The sequence below is a fragment of the Apteryx rowi genome, unplaced genomic scaffold, assembly GCF_003343035.1.
Source record: "Apteryx rowi isolate R43461 unplaced genomic scaffold, aptRow1 scaffold_4, whole genome shotgun sequence".
Classification (NCBI taxonomy): Eukaryota; Metazoa; Chordata; class Aves; order Apterygiformes; family Apterygidae; genus Apteryx; species Apteryx rowi.
In genome coordinates, this window is record NW_020450529.1 from 7,021,736 (window position 1) to 7,049,542 (window position 27,807).

Sequence of the window (27,807 nt, forward strand, 5' to 3'; positions counted from 1 at the left end):
ACAGTGTCAGTATTTTTTCATTAAAAGCAGACAGAAGTAGTTGAATTAGGACAGTTTTGGGCCTCCAAAGGCTTTGGCAGTAATGGGGAGGCTTGCGCTGCAGCAAGGTCGGTGCATCTTTATGCCACAGCAGTTTCCCGTGGCTTTTTAGCACCTCCTCTGCAAGGATCTCAGAGCAGTCTCCAAGCTCTGCCTCAACATGGTAAAGCCCTGCCAACGTGGAAGGGAAAGCTGCTCCGAAGGACAAGGGCAGGCAGGATACAAATAACCTCTATCCTTCAGGGGAAAAAACAGGATGTATTTGTGTCACCTCTTATGGAGAGTGAGATCAGTGGCAAGTTCCCTTTCGCTTTCTGTGCACAGTGGACTAAAAAGGCACTCATGAAATCTTTAGAAATGGCTGTAATGTTTTCTATAGCTATAAAAAGAAGGTTCTTCTAATACTAAAATAATCTGACCCAAGAGAGAGCTCTAAATATATACTTAAAATTAGTATTTGGAAGGAAATTCTTTGCAAGCTGAAGAGTTAAGTAAACTTTCCTTAAGTCATTGTATTCTCTATTACTTTCAAATGGAGCGAATTGGAGAAAATGAAAACTGCTTTTGTTTTAAATTGTAATCCTTAATTTAGAAAATCACTGAAGTCAACTCATTTAGGTGGCCAAATGTGGAATTTAGATGACTCACTTGAAGCACTCCCTCTTTGAAAGTGAGGTCCTAAATACTAGTTTTGGGGCAAAAAGAGAGAGGGAGGAGCAGGTTTTGTCTGCATCTTCATTAGTGCTCTGCGGCTCCCTTCAGCAGACTGATACTTCCCCCCCAAAGCATTACATTGCAAACAGCCTCTCAATATATACCTGAGGGAAATGGGGGAAAAAAAACTAGACAATGTCTAGGAATGGCTGTGAAATGACTTGATTTTTTTTTTCTGTTTGTTTTTAGTCTTGCTTGGAGCATTGAAAGAGATGGGCAATAGGGACATGCCTGTGCAGTATCGTCTCCCCATGTAGAGAACGCTGGTTAACTCCCAGCAGCATCTCAGCAGGACCTTGCTAAATTCTCATGACGTGAAGAGGAGTCAAATCAGCTCCACCAAGACAATATAACTATGTAATACCCCTAAAGGACTGTCCATGACTGATCTTTCAGTGTGGTGTGCTTCATTATGTTTTTGTTCTGCAAGGGTAGAGTAACAAATGGGACTATGAAAAAAGGCCTACAGATGCATCTTCTGTCATTTTTAAGAAAACTAGATTTGTAGGAAGTCATCCATACTGTATGCAAAGGATAATGTACTGGAATAAGATTGAAGACTTGACATTTAAATTGCAAGGCTGAGATTTTTATGCATTTTTGCATGCATCTTGTTATGACTATGTGGGAAGATGAAGGATGGCAACAAGGAAATGGAGAAGTATTCATGTTCTGATGATGGCTTGCAAAGGTGAGAAGAGAAGTTGATCTTTATATGGCTGTTGAGCATACCTTTATAAAATGCATTTCCTTATTATTCAGGACAAAGATGGTTATCTCCTGATTTAGCTGAAAATGTTGGAAGATGTGTGCATATAGATGGAGGGGCTTCACATTCATATTGTATTTCCAGGGATGCTATGTAAAGAGCTTTCCTTTTGTAGTGCAATATACAGCTTTTTCTGCAGACATAATTTCTGGGTTCTGCTCTCCATGAAATTGATGGCAAAATGTCCATTGGAATTCAGTGCTCTAGCTGAAGGGGCCCCTCCTATGCCTGCCAGCACTGACATTTTGAGGAGCTCCACCAAGGCACCATCCAAGAAACTCTTCAGACTAAATAACAAGAGTTGAAAACAATTTGTGTATTGCATCGACAAATTCAAGTCAAACAGTTATGCAAAGAATAGATTACCTTTATCTGAAACTTGCAGAACTGAGTTTCAAAGCCCTCAAACTAAGAGGTGTCTTTTTTTTTTTCCTTTTGGTTTGTTTTTTTGGGGTCAAAATTAGAATGATTACCTGGTCTAATTTAATTTATACTCACATAGACAAAATAGACCTGCTTTCCATATATCTTGTCTGACCATTTCTCAAGAAAGCAGAGGGTGACTTTCTAGCAATAGTTGGTGCAAATATACTTCTGGATTTTGTGTAGCATAAAAAAAATTAATGGCTCCAACCCTGATTCTTCCATAAACATGGCAGATTATACAAATACAGCAACAGTTGCAGCCCCCAACCTAACAACAATGTAAACCTTATACATTACAGTAGATGGACTTCTACCAATGCTCTAAGCTACAAAAAATGAAGTACTCTTAAAAAAAGACAAAAACCTCATTTCCCTGATTCAGCTAGAGGGTGATGATTACAAATATACTTGCAATGTGCATGACAAAGGTAGAATTGAACATTAAATCCACCAGCATTTCATAATACAGGACTTCTCCTAACCAGAAATGCAATCCTCTATGTCTCTAATTTTGGTTCTGTCTCTTTCTATCTTCTTCTACTTCGTGGTGACTAGATTTGACTGAGAATTAGTTTGCTCCATTTAATACTAATTCATGTGTGTTTCTGAGACTTCCTACCTTATTTCCCCTTCCTGGTGCATATGCATATAATGCAATAACCTATAGTTCAAAAGGGTTTTATGATGACAGCAAGCCAGTGAAGGAACTTCAAGTGCGCTACACTTTACTTGCCATCAACCTTAACATAAATTCTGTCTTGGTATATGCATCTCACTTCAAAACACTCAGGGATCAGTGCAAATGTGTATCTAATACAAACATTTAGTTTTGTATGTTTTCCTTGCTGTCACTCTTAATACATTGATATAGCTCAGCCCTGCAAGTTTCCTCTTTAATATTTGGTGGACTGGTACCCATCTTGTCCTCCTCTACCCCATGGTCAAGGCAGTGTCTGTGAAAGTGGGAGCTCTGGAGAGTGCAGCCTCCTCTGCCTGCCTGGAAGGCATGCAGCAAGTTCAGCAGTGGCACAAGCCTTCTCGCTTGGACCTGGGCCCTGCTCCTCTGCAGAGCTGGGCATGGAGACGGAGGTGCTCTCCTGATCCTGGGCATGGAGACAGAGGTGCTCCCCTGATCCTGCAGCTCACAGGTTGAGCGATGGTGAGGAGGGCTGGACCAAGCTGCTGAATGGAGCAGGTGGTGCCTTCCCTTTCAAGAAGCTCAGAAGAAGCCAGAGCAGCTTCAGAAGAGGATAAGGCAGAGATTCAAAACATCATCTCAGTGGCCTCTCTTTGCAGATCTTCCAGGGAATCATGTCAACTGCTTAAAGCATCTCTTAAAGTGAATCTTTGCTTGCTCAGTGAGCGATATGATTTGTATCTCTCTTCAAGAGCAGGACTAAATATTTCTTGTGGAGTTTTTCACATGAGTGGAAAGATTGGTATCAACAAAAGATTATCATGCAAGATAGCCTTTGTACCAGTTGATCTTGAAAGAAGACACTCAGATGTGTTCTTATCTAGACACAATATACAAGTCATATTGTAGACAGACCAATCTGCTGCCCTGGAAACAGCACAATTCATTTGGATAAAAAGGTGGTTCTCCTCCGTGGCACAGAGAAAAAGCTGTTTTTATCCTTTTGTAGGCAGAAGGGTGAGACACACTGGAGACGCTCTTCTCCATGAGACAATGATGAAAACTATTTATAATTGTCCACAGTTTAAGGGTGGTGTTTGTTGCGAGGATACTCAAGGAGACCTAAGTTTAAGTCCCTTCTTGGCTATCGGCTTGCTGTGTGCACAGGGGCTCTCAGCCGCTTTGCAATTCACTTCCCGAAATATACCATGGGCACGACACCACTTCTTTTGCCTGKCTGCTTAAAATATCAGGATGGGTGGTGCCATGGACACTGGTGGAACAACTAGAATGGCAGAATTTCAGCCTCTCCTGGAGGCTGGGACTGAGTCTTGCGCAATTTGTACTACCCTGTAACACAGACCAACCAGTCGTCCCTCTGTAAGGAAGCCCTGCTGAGGGCACCAGGCTGTTGGTGGTCACAGGCCTTTGCTGTACATGGCACAGCTTCAGCACCTCCAAACCCCGCCCCTCAGCCTTCCCTTGGAAAAACAGTTAATTCCTTAATAATGGTCAAGAGCCTTTTCTTCCTTCTTTCTTTTTTTTTCCTTCTCCCCTGTAATGAATTACCTGTTAACCAAAATAATGTGACATGGACTAATTGTCAAAGAGGTGCATTCAGATCAGCTCTTTTGATGATTTGGCAGGTTTTAAATTTGTACAGGCAGCATTTTTTTTTTCCCCAAAGATACTGGACTTGGTAAAAAAAATCAAATGTGCTCACAGCAAAATACCTGTTATCCACATCTAATAATGGAGGGAATCACGGACAGATGTAGGTCAAGATTTCAGAAAAAGCCTTGCTAGATTTGTTGACTCTATTTTGAGGTGAATAACTTGACTTTCAGAGGGAGTATAGGTCAGCTCTCTTAGAAAATCAGACTTCTGTGAAGGTCTGTCCACTTGGTGCTCCATCATTACTCATCACTTCATAAAACCTCAAGTAGACTCTATGCTACTGCAACTGCTATTTCGGCTATAAAACTGTGCAAAAGGGGCTATACTCATTTCTCATCGCAAATCTGAATTAACACTCCTGGAAAACTCCCATTAGCTTGAAAGTAAATTGCCTCATGCCAATATAATGGTATAAATATGGAGTAGCACCACTGGCGCAGAACTGATATTATTGTAAAATATGAGGCATGCTTATCTTGGCCCATTTTATTCTGTGTGCTGCTTCAGTAATGCAGCTTCCAAGTCCCACCAAAGTTTGCAATCATCCCCTAATTTGCATCAGATGTCTAGCCCACATTCAATGGCTTTTTAATGTCCCCGTGATTACACAGGGTAGTGATACTGAGCACACAGCTTTGGCAAGAGTCCCCCTGAAATACGTTTTTTCCTTTGCAGTAGTCTATGATCAAAAGACTACAGGTAATGGAAAGAGTGTTCAAAGAGGTATAAAAATAATAAAGACACTGATATATTGATTTATAAGGAACCGGTTTTAAGTTACATCAGGATAAGCGATATTTAAAAGTCCACAGCAGGTTAAAAAAAAGCATCTGATATTAGTAATAAAGAGGGAAATGTGCGAAACTAGGAGCAACAGCTGTAGGCTGGAGATCAGCACAAAGTATCTCATCAGCGAGGAGGCGGAGTGCTAGAAGTGCATATAACACATCGACTTGACCTTAGGGAAGGCAATCACATTATGTGTTTTGCAGGCAGAGAAAATATTGGAAGAGATGAGCGACTTGCCCAAAGAAGCTAGTAGAAGACCCAAGACCAAAAGTCAAGAACAAGTCCATGGTCTTCATTTCCAAACCCTGTGCCCTGTCCACTGACTGTAACACTGTGTTTCATTGGAAAAAGAAATGGTATTAAAAGATATTGCCCTGAGAGTGTCGCCCCAAAGAAATTCCATGTGTGAATGGCTGGAGACAAGAACACAGACTGGAGAGATCCTGGAGGGAAAGGCATTGCTGCAACTCTAGTGCGAGCACAAAGAACAAAGCTAAACCAAAATAGATTGCACCACTAAATCACACTTCTTTTTGGCAAGGAAAAAGATTAATCAAGACAGAACTAAAAGTGAGTCTTTGATAAAATGCTTAAGTGGCCACATTTGAGCTGCAAATTATTTGCATCAACTAGAGGATGAAACAGTAGTTTTCCATTATGCTGCAGGAAATAGGGGCTTGCTAAATAACTCTTTTAACTCTCCTCTGGCACTTATTGATTATATCCAATAGAAATTAAGAGAAGAAGGCAATTAAGTTCAAAATTTAATGGTGTTCTGCTCCTGTTAATTTACTGCCTGACCTGATCAATACATTACACTGGATAACAATCTATTCCAGCAAGCCTCAGTACCTCCAGTGCCCCTTTCATTAAAATTAAAATGACAAACAACTAATTTTTAAGCAACAAAAAAGACCCCATAATAAAATAACATATAAAATAATTAAAAATTGGATTATTCACTGTACTGGTGAAAACAATAGCTTAAAACCAAATTGACTTTTACAACACAGAGCTTGGACTTTGTCAAAATATTAGATAAGCTACAACCTCAGCCTCGCAGAGCCCTCTGAAAATCGAAATCGCAAGCACGTTTTAAGCAGCTCACGTATATACACAGCAGTCCAAAAAAAAAAAAAAAAAAGCCCTTAATCTAGAGGGCAAAATTGAAGTGTGAAACAGTAGTGAAAGTAACTATGCTATGCTATAGTCACTCTGTTTTGCACATGATAGTTAAGGTCCTGAGGTGAATCAAGGCAGCTAGACTTACCATTTAACATGCTCTAGCAAGACTTAGGTGAAGCGCTGAATTCATCAGCTTTGGGGTGGGGTCTTTTGGGGGGGGGGGAATTACTCCAAAACCTTGCACAAACTTTTTAATTCACTAAGCCAATTTCCTAAAGAACGGAGGGAAGGAGGGGTGGGCATTTGGCACCTCCTTTTGTTCCCGTGGGAGGAGATGCCCCAGCCCCAGGGCGAGGGGAAGGCCAGTGTCCCCCTGCCACCAACCTGCTGCCGGTTCCCGCAGTGCCACGCAATGCCGGGCGGCCTTGCAGGCCGTYGGGATGCTCTTGCTGTCCCGTCCCCGTGGAAACAATCCTTGAAGAGGACAATACAAGTGCAAATAACGAGCATCGGTCCAGGATGCATCAAGCAAGTCCGCATTTCCCTGGAAAGGCATCTCCTTCCAGGGACAGACTCCTCAAGCAGCTCTCTGTGCGTGTCTGCGTGCACGCATGTGTGCGTATGGAGTTGGCTGAATTTTATCACTTCTTTTTTTTTTTTGCCAAAATTCAGCATGTCAGCATAGAGTCAAAACAAAACATGATGAGTTTTTTTCTGAAAATATCCTCTTTCGTGATCAGCTGTATCCCTACCAGCATTCGTTGTGTAACCAGCACACCATTAATCACTATGAAACATTTTCATTTATTTTGACACCAAAGAAAGATTAAACCGGAAGGAAGAACATTTTTTGGACTGGACTGAAAAGCAGACTATAGGAAGCTCTTCTAATGAGAGTTTTCCCCAAACTGACTGTAGGACAAGACCCGCTCTCTCCCTGAACCAATCTGTGCTACCCCATCCTTTCTATGTATTTTTAGCTCATCCTCCATGGATACAGTAATAGAGAGACAAACACTGTATGGTCTATCCCTTTTTAATCTATTTATTTAGTTCATACTTTTTCCAGTTTCTAAGAAAAGAAAAAAAAAAAATTCAAATGATTGATATTATTTACCATTGCCATAATTACCTAACACAGCAGCATCACKCCCACGCTGCAGTACAACCTCGCTTCCCTTCGGTGTTGCCCACACCCCAGTTTTTCTTTTTTCGCTTCATGACGGCTGTGCTCCTGCCCTCGCAGGATGCCCACCTTGTTTTGCAGCGTAGCCCAGCAGCTTTCTCCCCTGCTTAGAGCGAGGCGAGAGTAAAGTGCCGCCTGCCTGGGCTCTGCAAAACTCCAGGCAAGAGTGACCTGGCAGCTACGTTGTTGTATTCTTAGTGACCAAGAGAAAATACAAAACAAAAGGAAAAAAAAAAAAAAAAACCACCCAGTGCTGTAGTAATTACAGGAAAGCAGCCAGCATCCCTCATCTTAGCTGAAAATGTTGTGGGAAGCAGCCAGCATCTGYGCTCTTTGATGTATTGTAATACACCAAGAAGTTAGGCAAATATAAAGGTAGTCGGAACCGAGCTATGTTGTACAAGCGGGACACAGCACTAACATCGCTGATTTGTATTCTAGCAAAAGCTACATTTAGCAAGGCCTAATATTTCAGGAAAAGCTAGCAGAACAAGCTCCCGAGCCACCTCCCGAGCACAGGGATACTGCAGGAAGCCGTGCCCGTAATTCTGCTTAAAACCTGCTAACTCAGCAGCGGCGGAAAGGGCTCCGGCTGGCCCTTTTGCTTCGTCTGCGATCCGCCGGCACCGCTAATGAGCCTGGCCACACGTTTCCCCCATCRTCCGCGACTGCTAGACAGCCATATTCGCAAGGAGAAAAGTAAAAAAAATTAAGACCCACAGAATAACAATCCTAAAATCACTTATGATAGCCACCAAAACCAGCGCTGGCATTCACAGCAGTGGCGGAGATGCAGTGTAATAGGTCATTATCATCCAGTCGGTCTTTATGGTTTCCATTAACGATGCACTGTTGAAATTGAAAGCYCGTATTTATCACCTTGCATTTATAGTAGCACTCAGTAATGGTGATCTCTGTGTTATATTTGCTTCTTATCTCAGCCTATGTAAAGCAGAGCCTAGCAAATGCTTCACAGTTAGCAATTCGTTTGATTTAGGAATATATTTTCGGTCCATGAACAATCTGCTCACAGTGTGTTGATTACAATTTGTTTTTTTTAGAATTATTGAGTGAAAAAAAAAATTAAAAAGGGACAATTTGCACTCCAGCCACCGTAGTAACTTTTCAGGCATATGCTGCTGAGAGTTGATTAGCTGGGCTGCAATCCTTCAGCCTAAACCACAGCAAATTTAGTCCTGTAACACTACTTCCTCACATGCCATCTGTATGGAGTAGGGCTAAGACCTGGAGGGGTTTGAAAGAACAAATTGCTATTGCTATGTACCAGATAGGTCGGATTAATACTAATACAATAATAAATGATAATAATCCCTCCCCATTTTTTTCTAGAATGTCAGACTGTTTCTCTTTACAAATATAGATATGAAGGGAGGAAAAAAAAAAACCCAGATTAAAGGTTAAATCAGCAGGGCAGAAGTTCCTTACAGAGTTTAATGCTTAAAAAGCATTCATTTTTTCCATATTAAATATTTTTATTTTTATAATTAGGATGTAATATGATGGTGTTTCCACTGCAGATGGCACAACGCCTCTACTGCCCTTTACAGAGCTGGCTTCCTCGCGAGAAAAGCAATTCCTGCCCAGGTCCTGGCGGCTCCTGACACAAGCAGCTCAGCAGCCTCCGCTTTGCCTTCAGCCTGCCCAGGACCTGCCAAAACGGCCCGGGGRGTCCGAGCAGGCAGCAGCCTCCGAGGAACCGGCCCGTGAAGTCGTGCAAACCCAGACCGGAGGCTGCCTCGAAGGTTCATGCCTGCTAATAGCTCCTGATTTTGGAAGCCGATACAGAGCGGTGGGAGGCTGCCAATGCTAACTTCCTAAAGGTTAATACTTACAACTGCATTTTGGCTGATATTTTCAAAGCTGCCGAAAGGGAATGGATGCCCGGTCTCCATTAATTTTAATAGGAGCTGGGCTTGGCACGGTCCTTCTGAGGCTCTGCCTGTTGCAGCCTATTACTGCTGCTGACATAAGGTTCGCTATTGCGGGAGGCTGATGACCTGCTGGGAGCACTGCAGCTAACGCGGCTCCCAGACTTTGGCTTGAAAATTGAATATGCAAAATGCATGAAGAATACAGTTATGCTTATCATAAATAATGAGTTTAAAATGAAAGTGGGTCACGTGGAAAGGGCCTGACCCAAAGCTCGTTACAAATGAGTGTTCCTGATTATTTCAGAAATACACTGATTCAATACAGGGCACGCTCGCTGGCGTTTTCATTAAACGCCTTTGCATAAGGGTCACTACATTCAGAGTGGAAGCTTCCAATTTAGTTTGYCCATTTATTCCTTTTATTAAGGAAATGTATCAGCTTTCAAAATGTGTTCAGTGACAAGCAACAGTAGAACACAGATTTGGGTGGTATGTAATTACACTTGAATTTTAGGATCTTCAAAACCTCCCCACATTAATTTTACTTAGCAATCCTGAGTACACACACTAAGTTTAGAATATGCCCATTGTAATCACAGATCATTTCTGATCACAGTTTTCATCCTGCCTTGTGCTGATGAGCAAGTTCCTCTGGGAACTTTGCAAACTTGAATTAATACATTTTGCTAGGGTCCCCATTTGTGAGCATCAGCGATCGTTTGAAGAACGCAAGGCAGGTGATAGTAAGACTGTTATTTAATTAATGCATGTGTACAAATGCTGGTTTTTGCAATGACCACACAGAACTTTCAAGCACTGTTTCAGAGGATTAGCAAAAATGGATAGTGTAACACTCCCTCATTATTGCTCATCCAGGGAAGTATAGAACTGCCAACTCTGACAAATAGAACAGATTAAAAAAAAAAATCTAAGTCAATACTTACAATGGAGAATTAATATCTCGTTCACTGCTAAGACTGAATTATCAGATTGCTATAGCAAATATATGGATAAAAAGATATCAGTGTTGGCTGACCAAACAGTAAGACATTTCTGTATCAAAGAAAGTCAAACTGTAATTAAAGATTTAAAAATGGGACGGAACTTTCCCATACATCTGCTTGGCAATTTTGCTCCTCTTACCCCTTTTATTGCTAAATTCAGAATGTTGACAAAACATTTTTTTGGTTTTTAAAATTGCACTTCAAACACCATCACCTCCCCGAAACCTCACCCTTTAGCTGGTACGAAGCACAGCTGCCTGAAAACTAATGTCACGTCTTTGTTATAAGAATTGTTTTTGCTAGACTGAATCAATTCTTGCTATGTTAAAGACACAACATATATATGCAATTGGTTCTCCCTCTTAAACAAGGATGAATTCCTATGAGCCTGCTCTACAGCTTTTTTTCCTGACTTACTTACATCCAGCTGCGATACATCCATTGTTCACCAGAACAGTGTGGTGCTATTTTATCAAACAATACTTACTTCTTTGCTTTTTGCTTGTAGGGCAAAAGACTGTGTAYGACTGCAAAACTCTCCAGTATTCCTGCTGGGAAGTTGTTGCCAACCCTCCTCTAATGATTAGGACTGTTCGTCTAATTTCCAGCCTCCGTTTAAGGATAGACAGTTTATTCCTGTTTAATCTTCCACCGTTTTCACAGCCTGTCTCGTGCTGGCGGATTCATATTCCCTCATCCTTTGCTTTGCTGGCCTAAAGCTCTCCGAGTATTTTCTCTCACTAGAGGCTCCGTGTTCTCCTGAGCACCTGGGCCCCGCAGTCAATTCATCTCCCCTTTTGAAGCGGAGTGGCCGGAACGGCACATCCATCCCAGGAAAGGCCCCATCACTGCGTTACGGAGAAGCATTACACTTCCCCAGCTCTGCCACCGATTCCCTGCCTGATTCCCTGCCTGACAYGCGGATGAACCAAATTCATCACAATCTGCAGCCAAGCAAGAGGAATGAATAGCAGCCGGGCAATAACGAGGCCAGGCCTTTGCTACTAAGCTGAATCCCAGAGGAAACACAACCTGTCAAAAACATTAGAGATTTTTCTCCTTTACTGCTTCACCTCTGCTGGGGTGTCAGCACTGTTTGGTTCAAAGCAGCGGGCACCCTCCTTTCCTCCGGTCTGCTCGGAGCAACAGGTAGCTCGGTCCCTGGATAATGATCTCGCTAATGTGCTACGAGTGTTCATTAGACTAATCGGCTTTCTTTTTATTTTATTTTATTTAACGGGGAATATAGGAGCTATTGTTTTAAAATGTGGTCATCCACGTAGCGATTTTCAAGAGGAGGAAAGGAAATTTCCAAAGGAAATAGAGTTCATTTTATATTTGCATAACTGTATTACATACAAGCATATTTGATGGTATTTCAGAGAAGGGTCTGAAGAAAAAGGAGAGGGCATTTTGTAATAATAAAACCAGTACAGAGATATGTTTTCTACTCCTATTTGAGTTAATGGGAGATTTGCCATTGTCCTCAGTTAGGCCAGTGTCATTTGCTTCTCAATTTCATTTGTGAGGAATGGCTTGTGCTGATGTTTCACCTTGCTGTTTGTGAGTTCTGGGCACATTAGGAAGATAAAAAAAAGTGTACTGACCAGGCACATGCATCTTGAAAACTCTGCTGTATGCTTGCTGCCGAGGAATAGTCATCATAAGGGAATGATTACATGAGACCACATATTAGAAACAATCTGTCTGCCTGCAGAATAGCTTTTATTTACTAATGACACAGGGCAGACTGCTTAAATCTGTAGCCCACGTCTCATTTGCACACCACTACCTTTTGCCTGACAGTTCCAAAGGGGAGAGGCAGCGCTTTCTAAATATTAYTGAATTTTGCCATACTACAACAGCACTTGTGCTTGTTTAACCTTGAGTAGTTCCTGCACTAAAAAGTGAATGGTCTATGGAAACACTCAGCTCCCAAAGACGAATAACACTTTCTTTGAGATACTGGAGTGGTAAACTGCTTTCCGACATGTGGGTATAGAGATCTGTTTCAAAATCTGCAGGGTGTGCGCCGAACAGCATATAGACGTAGTCTAAGATTTGAAACAAATCCCTCGCTTGCAATGTACTTACTTGATTCCTAAATGCAAGGCAACTCAGCAAGGGTAGCGCAGACTGCCCGGGGCTTTGGGTCCTGGGGCTACCCCGCTGTATTCGCAAAGGAGGAACCGGACATGTGCGCGATCGATTTTATGGGTAATCAATTCTCTGAAATCAATTAAGCACTTGTTGACTTGTCCGCCTCTAGCTGCGGAAGCCAGATTAATTCTTGTAGTTCAACACAGCAGACAATCCCAGTGCTAAATTAGTGAATCTCACTTGAGCTCAGTGTATCAATAAAAAGAATTAACAGTGCCGTGTTCTTCTCACAAAGACGGGGTTGTAGTCTCCTTAACATTGTAGTGCTTAATAACTTCAGGTTCTTGTCTCTTAACTGAAAGAGAGCACGCTGTGTAGCAGCATCTTACGTTTTTACTTAATCACCCACTTCTTTTGTGTTCAAATCCTCATCCTGCACAACGCATTCAAGTCTGGTGAACTAGCTCCTTGTTTAGAGACAAAAGGTAGCTGTGAAAAAGAAACGACTTAATGCTCTGTAACACTCTGATCACGTATTTTCTATGCGATGTTGGAGAAGCCTGCGGACTGCTCCTACGTACAAGCAGCAGTTCACAGCCTCGGTGCACTGGAAATACAGTCTCAGGTGCAGGAAAGATGTATAACATGAGGCTATACCGAATTATCCTTTCAGGAATATGGCCCTTCTGGCAAAGACAGATTATCACCTAAATTACTGCAAAGATTTGGCGTAAGGGGATATAGCGCTTCTGCTACCCTCGCTTTAATGCTTTCCTAAGCACTTCTCGGCCTTGGTTAGTTAACACTGGCCCCCTATATTCCCTAAAGCATGTGAGAGAGGGATTAATAGTCTGTTTGTTTTCCTAAACTCAATAAACCATGTCCTCATTTGGCAAAAGCTATCATCAGGTCTCTCTGGACATGGCGAGCCGGTTCACACCAGCTGAAAGCCTGGCTCGGGGTGTCACASCGCCGTCCGAATGCGTGTTGAATATGCACTTGGACACGTGCTTTGTCACACTAGACTTAGACGAACTCAGAGTTTGTTTAGTGGCACGGTGCAAAGGTCTAAACCTGTTGTCACTGAGCTGCCACACACCCTGTATCAGCTGGCGAGGTTAGTCTGCATGGATTTAGTAGATGGTAATAAAGCTCTTTCGCTAGCTGTCCGGCTGCTGCTGTACGGGGCGGCTACAGGCTGGACTTCATACGCAGCCTAAGTTCACTCACCTTGAGGTGGCTGTGACGGATACTAATACATCAAAGATCTTGCACACAAATCCCTCCTAGAGAGCTGTATCCCAGTCTTGCAAGCTACTTCTGTGCTACCCCCAAAGCAAGGCTTTTTGGATCTGACATACTGCTGCTAACACCAGGCTTTTGATCTCCTCTTGGCCAGGCTTTTTTGCATCTAGTTCCTGACATCTGGAAATCTCTCCCTCAGCATTGCTGGATGCCTGCTTGTTCTGAGAGGAGCCTCCCTCAGCACCACTGAAGCTTTTTTTTTTTTTTTTTTAATCTGCCATCTGTAGATTTGCAGCTATGTCACTGGAGGCTACTGCCCCTGCTATGGGCTGGCCCTGGTAGATGTGCATATTCAAAAGATGCAAAAAAATGCTTCTCTCGGTCGTTCTCCAGGCTTGGCCAGGCAGCAGGACCCATCCTGATGCTACATGAACTCGGGCGGGGGGGGTGTTGTTTGCATGGTCCTTCGTGTGGCTTAGCCCCTGTAAGGGCGTCTTCTCTAATTTGGGTTCTCTTTTTCCACCCTGCTTGTGCTGTTTTTCCCCTGTGGTGCCTGGCACACTGGCATGGCCAGAGACCCTCCTTTCCTGCACAGCACTGCCTCCAAWACCCCTTACGAGGCTCTTTCCAGGGCTGTGATTAACACTTAATGCTACCTATAAGGGGAGAAAACTCCTGCTGTTTTTCCATTTAGCCTCTAGCTGGCTTATGACAAGTATTGCAGAGAAAGGTTACTTTCCGCTGTATGGAGGTGAAATAATTATATGTTCCTCTGTGTCTTCACACTGCTATGTGGTCCTGCAGTTCTCTAATTTCAGCATAACTCTGCTGTTTGTGTATCTTGGTTGGCTTTGAGGGCTTTCCTCCCTCTTTGTCAGCACTGAAGCCTGTCGGCTGGAGGGCGGAAAAATGACCACCCCTCCCACGGATGGAGATAGTGCTATGACTTATGTTTTTCTTTCCCTCAAAAAAAAAAAAAGAAAAAGAAAGTATATTTTCCTGCAGAAAAAAATTATTGGGATTTAAGCAAGTCCTCTGCACTTTGTCRGGGTGGATTAGTCGGTTATTCTATGGACTTGCTATTAAAAAAGGGTGGTTGTTTTGCTGCACGGGAAACCGCAATGTCAATTGGAAAAGAAAGAAATGTAAGACGCAGGTAGGGAGATAAATTATAGCTGAGATGAAGATGTACTCACATAAACCCACAGTTGGACGACCTCATTAGCTGCACCATCTTCACACCAGAAAGACATGATCATCTGTCTGCCTCTCCCTAATGCCTGGCTTGTGTTTGTGTGCGATATAAACAACTCAGCCCTCCCTGAGAAACGGGAAAGCTGCATAACTCAGCCAGCCCTTGCTTCAGCCACAGATTCGACCCTTGGATACCCTCCCACGGTGTACCTTGATCACTGGAAATGCATCTATAGGCATCTGAAGAGCATTTGGTGCTTCTGATGTGCCGCACATGGGCAGGGTGACGCGGGAGCCCAGGCATGTGTCCAACGTGCACCCAGATGTATGTCCGACACATGCACACGGATGCATATATGATGCGCGCACAGGTGTACACACAGCAGATGCTCAGGGAGAAGCGTGGCTGCGCTGCTCTCGCCAGGTCGCTCCCTGGCCTTCGGGGAAAGGCGCTGTGCTCTAGCCCAAGAGCTCACCTAGCGTCAGCGGGGTCAGGCACGTACCTCCCCTCTGCTCCTTTCCATCTCTGCCCTGTAGATGAGAAGGCAAACTGGTAATGAGAGCTGCCGTGCCTTGGCAAATGAGCTAATTACTCTGCGTCGTCGCTGCCAGGTTTGCTTTGCTCCCACTGAAGTCGGCACCTCTCAGGATCTGGCTGCAATTTCAGAGTGGCTGCAAGGGCATTTCAAGAAGAAGTGTTTCCAGACAAATACATAGCCTTAAAATATTCCAGTATACAGTTAGGCTTCTCCTCCCTTTTTTAAAAGTGCATATGATATGCTGTGAATTTTTTTGAGCTTGCTAAATGGGTGTCAGTGGGGAACAGGATACATTTTTTTCCTCTTTACAAATGAAGTCATCTGAATTCACCAAATCAAAAAAMCACAAGTTTCCTGCTTGGTTCCAGTGGTGCTGTAGAAGGACAGGCTATAGATTTTCCCAGGACTGTGAAATAATTCACCAAGCCTGCTCGTTATTCATACAGACAGTGCATTAATAATACGGGACCCTGCGATCTCTTCTTATCTAGGCCGAAGCACAGCTAGAGGGATGAGAAGCTGACTCCTTGGATTTTAAAAAACATTTTTTTCCCCGTTTCTTCAAGAAATAAGAATTGATTGAAAGTATTTTTAGAGATTGGGGAAAAAAGCTTTCTGGTGATACCACCTAAAGTACACATTAGATAAATAGAAAACTATTGGCTTTGTGACTGTGAACCRTTTTCACTTGATGTAAGTGCTGATAGATACAGGATTACATCTAACAAAGYCTTTACTAAGGACCTGACCCAAAGTCAGTGGGAGTCTTTGAGTTGACTCAGCAGGGCTTGAAGTTTGCACGCGTTTGGGAGAGCTGGTACGTGTCTGTATTCCCGTGCCCACCCCTTGGCTGGTGGGAGCAGGGAGAGCGTGGCTGACCGCAGGGGGCCGCGGGGACCGAAGCCAGCACAGGCACCGACCCCGYGGCAGGGGACACGCTGTGCTGCTAGGTATGGCAGGAGCCCAGCACCCTTTAATTATGACTGCTCACTCTGCAGCAGGCATCCTATCTATAATTTAAAAATAAAATCAATTAGCTCCTGTCAACAGCGTGGCTGCTCTTACGGTCTCCCCGAGGAGGGACACGCCAAGCAGGACCTTTCCATTTGCAGGGTCATGGGTGAGGAGAGGAGGGCAATCGCCTGCAAATCACTGTGTCCAATTCTGGGCTCCCCAGTACAAGAGAGACATGGAACTACTGGAGCGAGTCCAGCGAAGGGCTACGAAGATGATTAGGGGACTGGAGCATCTCTCCTGTGAGGAAAGGCTGAGAGAGCTGGGCCTGTTTAGCCTGGAGAAGAGAAGACTGAGGGGGGATCTTGTCAATGTGTACAAATATCTAAAGGAAGGGTGTCAAGAGGATGGGACCAGACTCTTCTCAGTGGTGCCCAGTGACAGGACATAAGGCAACGGGCACAAACTGAAACACAGCAAGTTCCATCTGAATATGAGGAGAAACTTCTTTCCTGTGAAGGTGGAACAGGTTGCCCAGAGAGGTTGTGGAGTCTCCTTCCCTGGAAACAGTCCAAACCYGCCTGGACGCAACCCTGTGCAATGTGCTCTAGGTGACCCTGCTTGAGCAGGGGGTTGGATTTAGATGATCTCCAGAGGTCCTTTCCCACCTCAACCATTCTGTGATTCTGTGAAAGGGAACATGCGCTAAGGAACGCTGTTGTCTTTCTGGTCCCACTACCAGATGCAGGAAAGCAAGGACGTGTGGGGAACTGTGAGGTGCCGTCCCAGAGAGGCATTAAAAGTCACAGCACTCCCAAGAGTCATTACGGCTCGTGTTTAGTCTGTTAGTGCTACGCTGGCAAAGCCTTGTGTAAATTCACAGGGTCACACGATGGCTAGTGATGGATAATCCTCAAACCAACAGAAATCTGAAGTCCGCACATGCATGTGAATATTTCAAATATTATGGAATGAGTTGAAGCTTGATGTGATCCAAAGCCAGTCTGGGAGAACGAGAAATATTGGATTCATTTCATTTTACTGTTCTGTATCAGCAAGTGATTTGCCTTTCCGCTGATGCATGGCTGGTATAAAACAGGCCAACAACAGAACATGGGAGAGTGACAACACTAGCCCTGCTGCCTGAGAGCTAACGGTTSGAGCCCTGTACTGCAGACACCAGGGAATCGGATGGTCTCAGCCCTCTGCAGAGACCTTCTTTATGGGAATAATTTAGGGGGAGAGATACTGCACATCAACCGGGAAAAGTTTTAATAATACCTTTCTTTCTGGTTGGATTTGGCCAATGTTAAAACACTTTCTTTTCTGAACGCATCTGCAGGTTTGTAAGTTCCTGTATGAAAGTCCCTTTTCCACTGGTGTCAATAGCCAAACACAGCCCCTGCACACACGCCTTTCACTTATTTTGTACTCTGTGATACAAAAATACCACATTCAATTACATAAGATATATTAAGAATGCTTCTGGAAGAGTTCAAAAAAGACTGGAAGATTGAAGAGAAAGGAACAAAAATGCAAGCACAACAGAAAAGTGCATCTGAGAGCATCATTAACCATAACACAGTAAACTTCCATACAGATGAACAAATTATGTATTATTGAAGGCCTTGAAGGATACGGAGACATAACCAGCTATTGACTGTACAGAACAGTTCAGTACCACTGTAACTGATACAGTACCATGCACATTATTCACAGTATAAAAATGACAGTATGAAAATTACAAATATCTGTTATTCTTATTTCATTTCTATAGCAACCATAGGAAGTATTAGAGCTGAGAGACTATTACCAGAGCTCCTTCCGTTAATATTTACTCAGTAACCCCATGGGCACACTTGGCCCCCATCCCACCTCCTCCACACTTGCTATTCCTAACCGGTCCAGTTTACCGATGTCCCGGAAGGAACATGTCCGGCAACTGCAAAGCATAACAGAAACCCGTAGTGCGTATCCGGAAGGGGGCTGGGAAATTTCCAAATAGGAGAATTTGCATCTTATTTCAACTAGAGCGTAGAAGAAGTGGTGACTCCCGTGTCTACTCAAACATTCATATTTTTTTCTTTTAACAGATTCTTTTAGTTTTGCATGGAATAATAGAAGATTTATTTATTAAGGAAAAAAATTAAAATTTGGAGCCCCTGACTGATCTATATTCACAGAGGTAAACAGAAGTTTCCCAAGGACGTGGGCTTGACTCTTCTAAGGGCAAGATTCATATGCCCACTAACTGCACCAGGAGCAATGAAGGAGCAATTGCTACAAAGCAGCAGAGGACATTACAGGCAACATCTCACTTAGACAACCACAGTACCAAGAAAAGAAATCAGTTAACAGTGGCACAAAGGAATAAAACCTCAGATCAAAGGAGCAATTGCCCTAGCCATGTGGCAGCTAGCAAGGGGACATACTCCATGCATTTGTGCCAATATCTTGGTGCCCTAATAAGCCCATGGAGCCTATTGCAGGAGGAAGAAAATTCATGAGTTTCTGAACYGAGGAAGACAAGCTGCGTGTAAACATAGGGAGGATGTGAATTCAGAAGATCCTATGTGTTCTGGAGGCAGAGGGCACGGGGGTCTCTGGACATGCCTGGTGCTGCTTTTCCAGAATAAGGGACGCTCTCAAGTTGCTGCAACACAGACCAAGTAAATCTTTTTGGGACTTGCTCTAGAGAGGTAGTTGGGCAAATGGAGAAAATAATAACAGACATGACAGAGAGTTGAACAGACTAATGCCCATGGTATGAGCTACTGCCAAGTGACACCCAAGATAAATTGTACAGAGAGAAGGGGAGCAGTCAAAACAATCTTTCAAAAAAAAAAGGGACCCTGAAGAGGTGAAGGGAATCATGAAAGCAAATGTGCAACAGAGGAGGCAAGAGACTGCCTTCTCTGTTTCATGACAAGATTTGGCTTTTGCTTTGTTCTCGCTGTTGCTACTACATAATTCATTGGTGATGGAGGCAGGTTTTAGGACAATGTCTACTGAATGAGCAGCAAGGAATAATTTATAACTTCAGAGGCTGCCAGTCTGGCCTCACTATACTTTTTAAGATGAGGCCTCAAAGAAAGAGTTTTTGTTGGACTTGGCAGGAGATGAGGCTTGGGAATGCATGACAGCTTCCTGCCCTGCACAGTACAAATAACATACATTCATCCTGAATTTCAACTCGTTCAGGAGGAGGACTGCACACGAGTCCTATGTACTACAATGGTGTGTTACCCACAAGGAGATCTCACAATGRGATGACAAAAGAACCATTTATTTACCCCCCCCCGATACTTATTAAAAAGGTTAAGATGACCCCTACTTATGATTGTATTTTCTGTCAAACAAAGCAAGCTCTCCACACAGTCCCACCTACGCAGCCCAGTTGTGTCCTGGAGCAATGGCTGGTAGGAGTGGAGGGGAATGCAATCGCTCGTCTGCAACACGAACTCAAACTGTCAAAGCATCAGCTTTGCTGAGGTGCTTTCTGATGCAATTGGACTGAGAACCACCAAAAGCTTGATTCTGATCCCATTAAGGCACAGTTTGGCCAATGGGATAAATAAGGCAAGACTGAGGTTCAGCTTGTTTTATACACATAGCTAAACAGCCATCAGGTGGAGATGGCTTCAGGCAATAATCAACCATGGATGCAAGTCAAACTGCCAACAGGGGATCCCCCAGTCCTTGTCACCTCTCAAAAGCTGGGTGGGTCGGTTAGCTATGAGTATATGGTTGTGCATGAACATCCACAGTATGTTTTTAAAGTAATGGATCCAAACAAGCTTTCTTAATGGCAGATTATGGCTTGAAATCATATACAGTATAAAACCCAGTATGAAATTAAAAAGGTCTTAATCCTTTCAGCAGGGTAGGCAAAGGAGGTAAAAAGTTTTACATGACCTTTTGAAATGTCCTCATCTACAAAAGAAACAGCAAATCCCAAACCCTTATGTGAATTAAACTCTTACTGATGTCACTGGGACTCCCAGTCATTGGAATTTTGGGGAGTTTTGCCTTAGCAAGGGCAGAAATACTAAATAGGCCAAGGTTTCGACTTAAAATGGATCAGTATGTCAAAAGTCCCAAAGCAAAGTATGGGGATAAAACAGAGGCCAAGGAAAATGCCCCTTCTATTAATTTTTACAAGCAGCCTATTGGGCTTTTGAACCATTCACCAGCCATCCTCAAAAGAAGCGATGGTCTGACTACAACAACTAAACTTGAAAGGGGAAGACGTTCCTTTGTAGTTCATGCTTGCTGGCTTTGAAGTCACTAGGAGTCTTACCAGTGACTTCAATGGGAGTAGCTTTGCACTTTCATATTCRCCATTGTTTTATCCTTACTCCTTTCAAAATTCCAGACGATAACGTTTCTTTTTATTGTAATCCTGACAGAGCAATTAAGCTCCAGTCCACACCTGCACCCGACTTTTTTCTTAACGCAGCATTCTTTGAGCTCCTGTTCTCTGAGCAGAATTATGAAATCTGAATTAATGGTGTCCCTCTGCTCTCACTAGTGGCTCCGTTTTTCATGATCTGCTGAAGAACATCAAATTCTTCAAGGCTTGTACAGCTGAACTTTGGTTAAGAACAGCTGCAGGYCTCACCTATGGTTTTAGGAGTGTGCTTAACAGAAAAAGAGTGCCTCTTTTTATCAGAAAAWTTAAGCAATAAACAGAATGACAGAATGTGAATTAAAGTGTAATTATTTGCAGGTGCATTCACAGYGCATTTTTAGACATGAGTCCAGAGGCTGAAAGGCATTTTTAGTGTAACAAGCTATGAATTACTGCCTCCAAACTTACAACTTTGAAGGCATTTTTGARATTATAAAACATTTTCTTTCTATCTTAAATATATAAACCAGATATATACGCACCATAAATAGCTGCTGAGAGAAGTTAGGTTCTCATCAGACCAAGGCATCCCCAATCTCYCATCTATTTAATGTTCAACGTGAAAACCTCAGAGCCTTAGCTACATGATCCTCTAGTCTCTAACACCCACAGGTTCTCCCATCTAAGGYTGGGTCACAACTGAAGCAGCCACTGCTCCCTTGCTAGTGCTTTTGGAGAATGTGATTGAGGATGGCAGTGAGAAGAAACAGGTTTTTCCAGTGTTTGCTTGCACAGCTCCCCCCTCTCATCCAGATTTGGGTGGAAGCTGGATGCCAGACTACAGACCCAAAGAGGAAACGCTGGGTGCTTCCGAAATCTGCGGCTATGCAGCTACCCCCTCAAGGTCCAGCCACTGGAAGGACGCTGAGAGCACAGGGTGGTGTCCACCTCRATCCTAGCTGAAGGGCCTTCAGACTGCGCGGCAGGAAAATCAACAGCATCAGATATTTACCATGAAGAAGAGTTAGGAACATCCATAAAATATTCTGTTTGACAAAGGCAGTGCACAAAGGGCCYACTGATTATGCGACACTGAGCGATTTGTTTGGGAAGGGTAACCGATGGGATTAGCACCACTTACTCCAGATCTCCTTATATGATTTACATTTGACTAAGCACTTCCAAGCCGTGGTGCATCTCTCTGATTGCTGCAGGCGGTGGCAGGGGAAGCCCAGAGAGGAAGAGATCCCATTGAGCTAGAATCTCAGGGGTGCAGCTGGCATGAAACCCAGACGTGAATCACTTGATGTTTTCGCATTGGCAACCCCCCCGACTGACAAGATTCAGCACCAAAGATTTCAAAAGATGGAGATTTTTCCTAGCTTTCCATGAGGCTTGTTACAGAACAAGACCACRGGATCTATTTATTTATTTATTTACTTATTTTGCCACTGGTGTTCCAAATGGCTAGTTAAATCAAAACAAATGTTTGTTGTCCTTTGAAATATTTATGAATTGAAATTAATGTGACACTGGGAGGAGCCTCTATGAAGTGATGTCCTTATTTATTAAGGGCTTGATGCTGCCACAAAATTTGTTTTACTTATCTGAGTGGCTGTACTGAATGCTATGCCAGCRTTTTTGTGTGTACATCTTTCTTAACGTGACCCATGTGTGTAGAATCATGCACCGAAGTAGCAGGGAAGGTAACGTAAGTGTATGCTTATGCTTATAGTTTTCCTGTTTCGTTAAACAGAACACAAACAAGCTTCCCATGTATAATGTGTAGACTTTAAGATATTTACCAGATGGTACACATACAGAGACACATATACGGGAGGAGCTACTTGCCATCAACACAGGAAGGTCTGTTTCTTGTAGTCCCAGCCACTTTCCCGGGTAGACAGGAGCATTTTACTGTTTGTGATCTTTCCTCAATTCGATTCTTATTACAGCATCTGTGTGCTGCTATAACTTCACACGTTCCTCCTTCTGGCGAAAAAAAAAAAAAAAAAAGAGAGAGAATATTGACAGTCTGATTAGGAAGAGCAGCACTGGCTAATCCAAGCACCCAGGCATGCTACTGTTTGCATCTCTGCACGGCTTCTCCATAGGCAGGATGACAACATTATTTCTCCCATTATGTGTGATCCTGTCTAAGGCAGGTGCTGCTATACTTCAGTTTTAATAGGAAATGCATATAAATGTCCCTCTAGAGTAGATATAGTGTTTGTCTGTCTTATATTAGAAGCTTCTCTGTCATTAGTAGGTCATTTTGGCCTAAAAACACTGTCACCGTCTGGGCCTGAAGAAATGTAGATAACACGCTACAGTAAATCTGCAATAACCGTTGGCTGGTTTTATGTTTGCAATAGCATAGGACCCTTCCCCTGTTGTACTTGTGCCCTTGTACAAATACAGAGACTAAGGGAATCCATCTAGAAATAGGCTTTTTTCCCAAGTATTTGATTCTATGCTAGTGCTCAAGTCTTAGGGGATGACTGTCAGCTTGCCCAAATTACAGGATGGTCCAATAACACTTCTCTTTGCTACCTCACTCACTGAATTGGCAGTTTTAAGGCAGGCAACATTCCTATTGTGTGCAGGATCACCAGGCTTAATTTGTCCTTTCCCTAATTGTGCTTTATGAACATTTGCAATAGTTTGATTAGGTGGAGAACACAAAGGAGTGATGGACAGATAGATGGTGGCTTCGGGTTTACGAATGCTTGGTGTTTGTGGCATATGCTATGCAYTGAAATGAAGTATCAAGTGCATTATTCCCGTTCACCTTAGCAGTGCAGTGCAAAGAGCTTAGATACCACAGTGGGCTAATGCACTGCCCGGTAATTTCTCGATTCCTGAGTTCAAACTGTATTTAGCTCATAATCGCCAAGCATTTAATAGTGCCAGTCTGTTCCCCACAGATATTTGGCTACTTTATGAAACTGTCGCATAAATTTGGCAGGGTTTGTTTAAACTTAGTACAAAACRTTATGCACAGTATACTGAAGAACAAGGTGTGTAAAAAGGTTTGCTAGGTTTGCTAGAAAAGCAACATTACTTTTATTCTACTATGAAATGCTAACTGCACCTTGCTTTTACTATAGCCATAAGAGTATTATTTCTATCTTTGGATTTCACTCTTCCTTTTGAAACAACTTTGAGAGCTCCTGAATGCTACAGCAACCTTGCACTCAGGTAGGAGATTAAGCAGTGTGAAGATACTAACCCACAGCTGGCTGTGAACAAGTGATTTCGGAGGAGGTCTAGGAATTCAGGGGGATCTCCCAGCTCAGGATCSAATCCTGTTACCTGGTGATTCTACAAACACGATATTTCTGTAGTAAAGCACTGRTACAGATGGGCAGAAGGAACCTCCCTTGACTGGATGGTGTTAAGGAAGGCAAAAGTAACAGCTGCCAGGTCAAGGTATAGTTGCTTCTGGTTGAGGAGAGGGAGGTTGCCTAGATGACCTCTCTAGGTGCAGTCCAAAGATTGGGTCAGAGACATGACCATTTCCCTGCTCTCCCTGGCTTTGGGAAGAAGCATAATTTTTTGCATCCTTTTTTTGGAGAAGCTTACTCCCTGTAGTCTACTCAGGCAGCTCTGGATGGGACTAACCTCTTCCTCCTGGCCAGCTCTTTGAGGTAGAAGGAGTTGTGGTAACGCAGGCTTTTCCTCTTCTGAGAGGGCCTCGCAACCTGAGCAGGACCTAGGACACTGTGAAGGTGAGGAACATGTCTTCCTCCTCCTTTCTCATTTGCCTACAAGGTTGAATAGGCGCTGTGATTCGACTCGTCCGTACAGTAAAATGCACTACTGTGTACGGTAAAGCCATAATGGTCTTAGCCGACACTGCTTTCTCTCTCTCGACTTTCAGGGCCAGAAGAAAGCTGCTTTCTGTGAGGAGATCAAGGCACTGTCATGAACTAAGAATGGTGTTGTGCCATGAAGTGTACCCACAGCATTCAATGGCACAATAACTCCCAATGCAGAGGGACCCCGCAAAGCATGGAAATGTTTTACAGCATTAAATTGTCAAACCACTGGCCTTCCAGGGAGAGTCAGTTAATCAAAGCTAGTGAATGTCCATTAAAGTAAATGACCTTAGGTTGCATGGTCATGGGGCTAAGCATTGATGAGCTTGCAAGGTTGGGAAAAGACATGCTCTGCAGCTAACGTTTAACTCTTCTCGACAGAAGTGCTGCTTCATGTATTACGTGTATTTGGCCTGCTGACACAGATCTTTTGAAAGCCACTAGGTGCCACAGTAGAGAGATCCCAACAGTTCAGAAAGCCATCATCCGGCAAAAGATCTTTTAAGTGTCTCGTGGAGTAAGAGGAATTGGGACAATCAACTCAGTTAAGAATCAGACCCCAGATGCTTATATTCTTCTRTTAAGTAATTCCCCACCCAAATCATATTAAAAGCAATGAAAAGATTCTCAGTGGTTTGATTCATCTTATGGTCCATGCCCTAGGAGAAAAGAGATTTGTGATTTTATCGACTGCAAACTCAACAATAAAGATAATGTACGTAGTAATAAGTATTTCTAATTTTAGACTATATATACTGTGTGGTAAATATCTGTGAATAAGTTAAATGTTTCATTTTCCCTATTAATTTCTTGTATGAGTACTAATAACCACAYGAGCTAGTCTTGCCCATTTGAATATCTTTTCAAAATAATGGGTTGTGCTTGATGAGCTTTATAACACCTTTAATTGTTATGTGGAAGCTCAAGTTTCTACAGCAATAAGAAATTTAACTCAAAGTGCATAGTTGTTTCGGAGTGGCAAAACATACTGAAACTAAAAAAGCAATGAAAAAACCCTTTGGGTACCACTAGATAGTTAAGTATGTTAACAAGGACTTCTTTTATCTGCATAGACTATAACTGTAATGCAAATAATAATAATAACAACAATAATGAAAGGACCCTTCTCAATGCTGACACAGAAGAAAAAACCCATCTCACACCGAGAAACTTCTGAATGTTAGAGACCCTGTTCAGGTTTTTCCATTAAAACACAGTAATCCAATTAACCATTATGAGATTGCATCATATGCAGTAGACTTTGCTGGTATATACTTTATCAACTGTGCGTTCACATGCTAGACTTTTGGAAAGCCACATGCAAAATGGAATAGACAGTGGTACCCAAATACAAATGGACACAGTGAGACTAAGGAAAAAAGTACTCAYTGAAAAAGCACACTTTTGATTACATTATTTACATAAAYATATACCACAAATATGTTGAAGATGAGGCTTGATTTATATCTCAGTTTCAGCTGTATAAAGGAGGCAAAAAGGGAGGGRAGAGGAACATGAATCAGTCTTCAGTTTCCATTGAAAAAATTTAACACGTTCAGATCCATACATTAAATACCTTTTCATTCTCTGATTTTTTAAATTCACTTCAAATTTTCATTATTTGGGGGGGAGGGTGGAGGGTTTCAAGAAATGCTCTAATACTAGCATTTGAGGACTTCTCCAGAACCAGTGAGTTTTCTCAGTGATTCTTCTAGATTTTGGGAAGATTTAGTGAAGTGTTAAAGTGCTGGCAATCCTGAGCTGGGAATTAGACAGATATACTGGTAGCTCATTTTAATACTTATCCCACTATGCATCTGAGGAGAGCTCATGGCCTTGCTGGCCTCAGTTTTGAAAGTGAGTTCTCTGTAACGGTAAAATAATCCTCAATGATGAGAAGGATGATTTTACAGAACMATAGCAGGGAGATTTGGTATGAAGCTTTAGAAAGTGTTGCCATGCCTTAATGTTGGAAAGTATCACTGTATATAGTTAAGCTTGCTTTCTTTCTGTATTTCCCCCAAATTGCCTAGAATCTGAAGATATATCAATATATTCAAATGCTGCTATTGCTAATATCTAAATCTATGATGATAAATCTATCAATGCATTATGATGATTTCTCCTCAGTTTCTGTTTCTCAGATGAAGATATAAGCAGAACCATAGCTGGAAAAAWTTTTGTTCAGAAAAAGAAAACAGAAATATTTTCCCCTTACTCCGTTTGTCTAGTTGCCCTGGCTTCTCAGATTAAACATCAGTGATTAACTCCACTGAAACTAGTCGATGGGAGATGTAACACAGAAGTAGCAACCTTACACATTGCCAAGAGGTGAACTGTTAATAAAACTACTACATAGACTTTCACAGGCTTTAACGGCGCACAGTTTAATTTTGGGCTCCTGYGCTGCAGAGCGTGAAGACTGTTGTTTGTGCAGTGCAGGTATACTATGACATTTGTTCTTTCTTGATGCCATTTGCTATTTTGGTGTTGAAATTGTATATATCAACTTTTAGTTAAAAGAAAAATAAGAAAGGAATTGTTCACAGGAAGCATTATATTTGGATAATCTGTCCAATCTGTTTACCTGCCTAGAGCTTGAAATTGCTTACTAAAGATTTACTGGCCTGAGAAGTAAATTCCATTCAAACAACACTGGTGTCCTGCCAAAAAAAGACATCTCCAATCCTGCCAGATAAATATGGATTTCAGGCTTCAAGGCAGCATTTGAGATTTGGAATATCTCCCCTGTTAGTTACCATTATCCTTATGGAAGTGAGAACAGATGCCAGGTAACAWAATTGGTCATTGCCCTATCAGTTGTCATCAGCAAATATCTGACAAGTCACAGAAGTTTGGGATAGGCTAAATTCTCATAATGCATATAAAAATTGTATTTCATAGATATAATAATTTATTCTTTAAATTCTTTTAAAAAAGAGAGAAAGCAACACTATAAGACATTTTGTAGAGTATATCATGGATGGTAGATCAAAATATACATGTAGTATAAATCTCCTTTCAAGTTTATGGACTTTTAAAAAACATGGATTATTGACTTCAGACTGTAGCAGCTCCTCGGGAGCCATTCCTGTCTCTCATAAATGCATATTTAGGGACTTGTATAAAAATGTGGATTATTGACCTGATAGGCTGTGAGTGCAGCAAAAGTTTAAATCATTGTCACAAACAACAGGAAAGGCTTTTTCTGAACAGTTTATGATCTGCTGAGCCAATGTAGCTTCTTGGCTTTGTTTCCACAATAACAGCCTCATCCAACTCATTGAAGTCAAGAGAGGATTTGTCACTCGATTTTAAAAGGAGGGGAAAGGGCCCTAAAATCCT

General features: G+C 42.5%; 1 protein-coding gene across 1 annotated transcript in view; it reads right to left on the reverse strand.

The window, feature by feature from the left end:
* The window catches only part of FAM19A1 (family with sequence similarity 19 member A1, C-C motif chemokine like), a 229,608-nt gene that overhangs the window by 23,064 nt on the left and 178,737 nt on the right, over window positions 1-27,807 (reverse strand). Inside the window, exon 3 of the mRNA XM_026074963.1 lies at window positions 22,493-22,633. Coding sequence (XP_025930748.1) covers window positions 22,493-22,633 — 141 coding nt within the window. The remainder of the gene's footprint in view (window positions 1-22,492; window positions 22,634-27,807) is intronic.